Source organism: Aythya fuligula, unplaced genomic scaffold (assembly GCF_009819795.1).
Source record: "Aythya fuligula isolate bAytFul2 unplaced genomic scaffold, bAytFul2.pri scaffold_68_arrow_ctg1, whole genome shotgun sequence".
Lineage (NCBI taxonomy): Eukaryota > Metazoa > Chordata > Aves > Anseriformes > Anatidae > Aythya > Aythya fuligula.
The window spans coordinates 17,256-22,326 of record NW_022474001.1 but is presented as its reverse complement, the minus strand read 5'-3'; the positions used below and the strand labels follow the sequence as shown (position 1 = coordinate 22,326).

Below are 5,071 nucleotides of genomic sequence, written 5' to 3'. Positions count from 1 at the left end.
GCTGGGACTCTCCCTCCACCTCTGCACACAGGCAGAGAAAGCCCCAGAAAAGGGCTTACAAGGGGAATGTCAGACTAACAAGTCACTTAAGGGTCCTTTATTTTGTTTAAATTCACCAAGACTCCTCATGGACGGAGTCTCTGGACTCCTCTAGACAGCCATGCACTGAATGAGAAACGGGATGAAGAATCAGAGACTCACAGAATGTTTTGGGTTGGAAGGGACCTCTAAAGAGCATCTAGTTCCAACCTCCCTGTCATGGGTAGGGACACCTTCCACTGGACCATGTGGCACAAAGTCCCATCCAGCCTGATGATCTCAACATTTCCAGGGAAGATGCATCCACAACTTGCTAAGAGGCAAAATCCTAATGACATTTTAGTGGACAGTGTCAGGAGAATGAAACCACAGATAAAATAAACACTGAAACCAAAGCAAAATAAAGCCAGAAATGACAATACCCAGAAATACATTAGAATAGGAGCTGTGCCTTTAATGAGCCACGTTATGTGTCTAATGCAGAAGTTGGGAAGTTCATTCCTTCTGAAAAAAATTATTTCATCAGTTTCCTGAGGGCATCCTTAATCTCCTGGTTCCTCATGCTGTAGATGAGAGGGTTCAGTGCTGGAGGCACCAATGAGTACAGAACTGCCATCACCAGGTCCAAGGATGGGGAGGAGATGGAGGGGGGCTTCAGGTAGGCAAAAATCCCAGTACTAATAAATAGGGAGACCACAGCCAGGTGAGGGAGGCATGTGGAAAAGGCTTTATGCTGACCCTGCTCAGAGGGCATCTTCAGCACAACCTTGAACATCTGCACATACGACAGCATAATGAAAACAAAACAACCAAAGGCTAAACAGACAATGACCACAAGAAGCCCAGCTTCCCTCATGTAGGAGTCTGAGCAGGAGAGCTTGAGGATCTGGGGGATTTCACAGAAGAACTGGCCCACAGCATTACCATAGCAGAGAGGAAGAGAAAATGTGTTGGCAGTGTGCAGGAGAGCATAGAGGAAACCACTGCCCCAGGCAGCTGCTGCCATGGTGGCACAGGCCCTGCTGCCCAGGAGGGTCCCATAGTGCAGGGGCTGGCAAATGGCCACGTAGCGGTCGTAGGCCATGATGGTGAGGACAGAATACTCTGCACCAAAAAAGAATAATAAAAAGAAGACCTGGGCAGTACATCCTGCATAGGCAATGGCCCTGGTGTCCCTCAGGGAATTGGCCATGGATTTGGGAACAGTGGTGGAGATGCAGCCCAGGTCAAGGAGGGCGAGGTTGAGGAGGAAGAAGTACATGGGGGTGTGGAGGCGGTGGTCACAGGCTACGGCGGTGAGGATGAGGCCGTTGCCCAGGAGGGCAGCCAGGTAGATGCCCAGGAAGAGCGCGAAGTGCAGGAGCTGCAGCTCCCGCGTGTCTGCGAATGCCAGCAGGAGGAATTCGGTGATGGAGCTGCTGTTGGACATCTGCTGTCTCTGGGCATGGGGGACCTTTACAAGGAGGAAAAAACAATAACCAGTTAGGAGAGGTTCCTCTGAAAAAATCCTATGCCATTTCTCACAGAAGTCTCCCAAAGTACCTCTCTCCTTTCAAAGACCTTCTTGTGGCTCCCTTGATTAACTGTAGCATGTGCTGGCTGAGGTGGGCAGAGGGAGCAGGGATTCATCTGTGGGTCAGTCCTGTACAGCAGTAGGTTTATGGGAACATGGGGTGATCTCAAATTAAATCCACTCACAATATCAAAGAGCTTCTCAGTGTTCTTATTCCCAAATCACCCAACAGAAGGGCAGAGCAGAACCTGAGATGAACCTGGGTACTGCTGATAGCAGAGGATTCCCGGTTCAAAGCACACACCTCCAAACCCCTCACCCTGTCTTCATACTCCACTTCCAACCACCACGAACAACAAGGGCTTATTTCAGTTCCCTTCATGCATCTCCCCAACAACATTTCTGTGGCCTTGGCACCTCCACTGATTCTTCGTGGCTTCCAGCATCACAATCACTCTAATGGAGAACTGTGTCCATTTGGGACGCATAGGATAGGATAGGATAGGATAGGATAGGATAGGATAGGATAGGATAGGATAGGGCAGGATAGAAGAATCAAATTGAATCAAATCAAATAGAATAGTTCAATTGGTAGGGATCTTCTAGTCCAACTGCCTGACCTCTTCAAGGACCTTTTCAACCAGAAGTTAAAGCCATTTATTGAGGACCCTTCCAGCCCTTTTACCAGCGTTGTTGCCCTCCTCCAGACTCTTCCAAGGACTTTTTTTGTACAGTGGAGACAAGGACTGCACATAAAATTCAAGGTGAGGCTGCTCTAATGCTAAAGGTAGTGGGACAATCACCTCAACTGAGCGGCTCTGCTGTGTTTAATGCATCCTAAAATGCATTTTGTGCTCTTCACCATGAGGGTACATTGCTGACTCACAGCCTGCTGTGAGCCTGCTGTCAACCAGCATTCCCAGATCCCTTGCTGCTGAGCTGCTCCCAAGAAAACTGAAAGCACGGAGTCTGTCTTTATCAGGTAGCCCCTGAACAGCTGTGTGCACCAGAAATGTCACTGCAGCAAATTACAAACGCAAGCAGACTGCTGACCAGACTCTAGGCAGCAGCATGACCCTGCCCTGCCCTGCCAGGGGGCCTCCTTCCACCCGCAGCTTCTCCCTGCAGCGCCCTGGGGACCATACTCTGCACCATAGCCCTGAGCACCCCTGCCTGCACCCCCAGCTGCACAGCACTTCACACTTTTCCACTTAGAGCCTCTGGGCTGGGAGTCCTCAAGAAAGGTCCCAAAATCTGTGGGCTATGCTGCCCTTTGGAGATCCTTCCAGGAACTGCAGCAGCATTGCCCTGCAGCCAGAGACTTACCATTTCAAGAGCTGTGATGTTTTTCCTCCAGTAAGCTCTCTTCATCCTCCCGAGTGCCTTTAACCTTTCTCTGCCTCCCTCCCCTTCCCTTATCCTCTTGGGACCCCCAGCCCTGCTGCACCATGCCGAGGAACTGCTCCTGGGTACAGCTGTGACTCAGCAGAGCTGCTTGCTTGCAGACAGATCCCTCCATCTCAGGAGCCCAGCCTAGCTCAGCAGCAGAGGCTAAGCCCAATGCATGACTTTTGCTGGCCCCTCGGGCTCCCTGGAGATGTCCCTGGGGCTCCAGGGATGACAACTCCTGAAAAGCAGCAGGGTCACCCCTGGGGAACATGATTTGAAGCAGACTGAAGTAATCACCAACTGCCCTGCCCTAAACAAAGGACAGAGACTGGTTCCAGCAGCATGATTTGTGCTACCAGAGCACGAGATGTCCTGGTTCACCTCTGAACACCCATAATAAAAGGATAGAGAAACAAAGGGAGGCTTCTCTGGTTTCCCTTGGTCAGGGCAGTGATTCAACTGAGGGAATGCAGGCATCTTCATTGAGCAACCTGACCTAGTAGCAAGTATCCTTGCCTACGGCTGGTATGTCAGAGCTAGATGATCCTTAAGGTCCCCTTCAACCAAAATCATTCTATGATTCTAGGATCTCATCCCAAATTGGAAGCCCTCAGGCTGAAGCAGGATTCAGCTCCCCCATGCATCCTACACACCCTACATCTGGGATTGCTCTTGGTTCAGCTCAGGTAGACACAAAGTAATTGCTAGTGTGGGCTCTGAGCCCCTGGGCTTTGTTCAACCTGGGGGATAGCTGGTCCCACACAGACGTTTGGTGATGGCTCAGGTGCCAGGGGAGATCAAAGACGTGTGCCAGTGTTTGCAGGCTCTGATGGAGAACTTTTCTGAGCATCAGCTGAGGGCCAGACAGGGAAGGGGGATGTCCTTGGCTGCCCACAGGGACACCAGACTCGTATATGTAGGACACCTCCGGATGTGCCTTTATCCAATATCTCCTCAAAGCATGCAGAGCTATTGAGCTGACCAAATGCAGGAGAGGTCCAGAAAGACTGCTCAATTCCCTTCCTGCTCTCCAGCCTTGGACACAGCAGGGTTTGCTCTCTTTGTGGTGCTCTCCTTTGCTCTTTATGCTGTGATTTGCCAAACACTCAGCATGTCTAAGCTCACAAGCAAACCTTTTGCACGCATGTGATCCTGGGCCGTTGTAAACCATGTTTCCTTGTCACAAGTCTGTACTTGGACCCAGAGCCACAGCTGAGGTGCCCGGGGCTGTGCCCAGCACATTTCTGAAGGGACTCTTCTAGTTAACAGAAGGTGCCTCCTGTTTGAGTTTTTGCTTTCCTTGATCTGGGCTTCAAGTTTACTCTGTTTCATCTGGGTGGCGATGTAAAAACATCTCTCCCAATTAGGGAATGGGCTCAGATACACAAATTGTTACTCTGAGCTTTACCAGGCAAGTGCCTGCACCACATGCCAACCTCCAGACAGCACCAGCATCACCTTTCCAAGCTCATCAGAGTTTGTGCATCTGCCCTTTAGCTCCTGCTCATATGAAGAGGTTGCTCCATGAGATGATTGAAATGCTGATGATGAGCTCAATAGGACCGGGTCTGTGAGCATGGACAGGGTGTAGATGGGGGGATCACAGAATCATTTAGGTTGGAAGAGACCTCCAAGATCAGTCCAACTTCTGACCTAATACTAGCAAGTCCTCCACTAAACCATATCACTAAGCTCTACACCTAAATGTTTTCTAAAGACCTCCAGGGATGGTGACTCAACCACTTCCCTGGGCAGTCCATTCCAATGCCTAACAACCCTTTAAATAAAGAAGTTTTTACTAATATCCAGCCTAAACCTCCCCTAGATGACAGCAGAGATAGACGGGGGGTTCCTGGCAGTGCAGACAGTGGTGCTGGAAAATGATCTGGCTCTCCCATTGAGCGTCCTGACCTTTAGGGCAACCACCCTCTGGTGTTCTTAGAGGCACAGTGCTGCTGCTCAGAAGGGCACAGCTCTCCCATAGAACCCCTGAGCTATCAGAGAGCAATTTTGAGAAACTGCAGAGAGGCTAAGGTCATGAGCATGCTTCTGGGCAGCTTCAGATGTATGCCGCTGACGCGAATCCTGTTGTCCTTGGCTGTCACAAAGGGATGAGACTTTCCCTGGGTG

At 50.4% G+C, this 5,071-nt stretch overlaps 1 protein-coding gene across 1 annotated transcript; it reads right to left on the bottom strand.

Moving 5' to 3' along the window:
• Window positions 1-553: 553 nt before the first annotated feature.
• Window positions 554-1,468, bottom strand: LOC116501691 (olfactory receptor 14C36-like). Its single transcript, XM_032207269.1, has one exon. It carries the CDS (start codon window positions 1,466-1,468, stop codon window positions 554-556), a length of 915 nt encoding a protein of 304 aa, XP_032063160.1.
• Window positions 1,469-5,071: the final 3,603 nt, after the last annotated feature.

What these genes read in the sequence shown, in the direction of transcription:
- LOC116501691 (XM_032207269.1), bottom strand. Translation starts at nt 1,468, where the DNA reads ATGTCCAACAGCAGCTCCATCACCGAATTCCTCCTGCTGGCATTCGCA.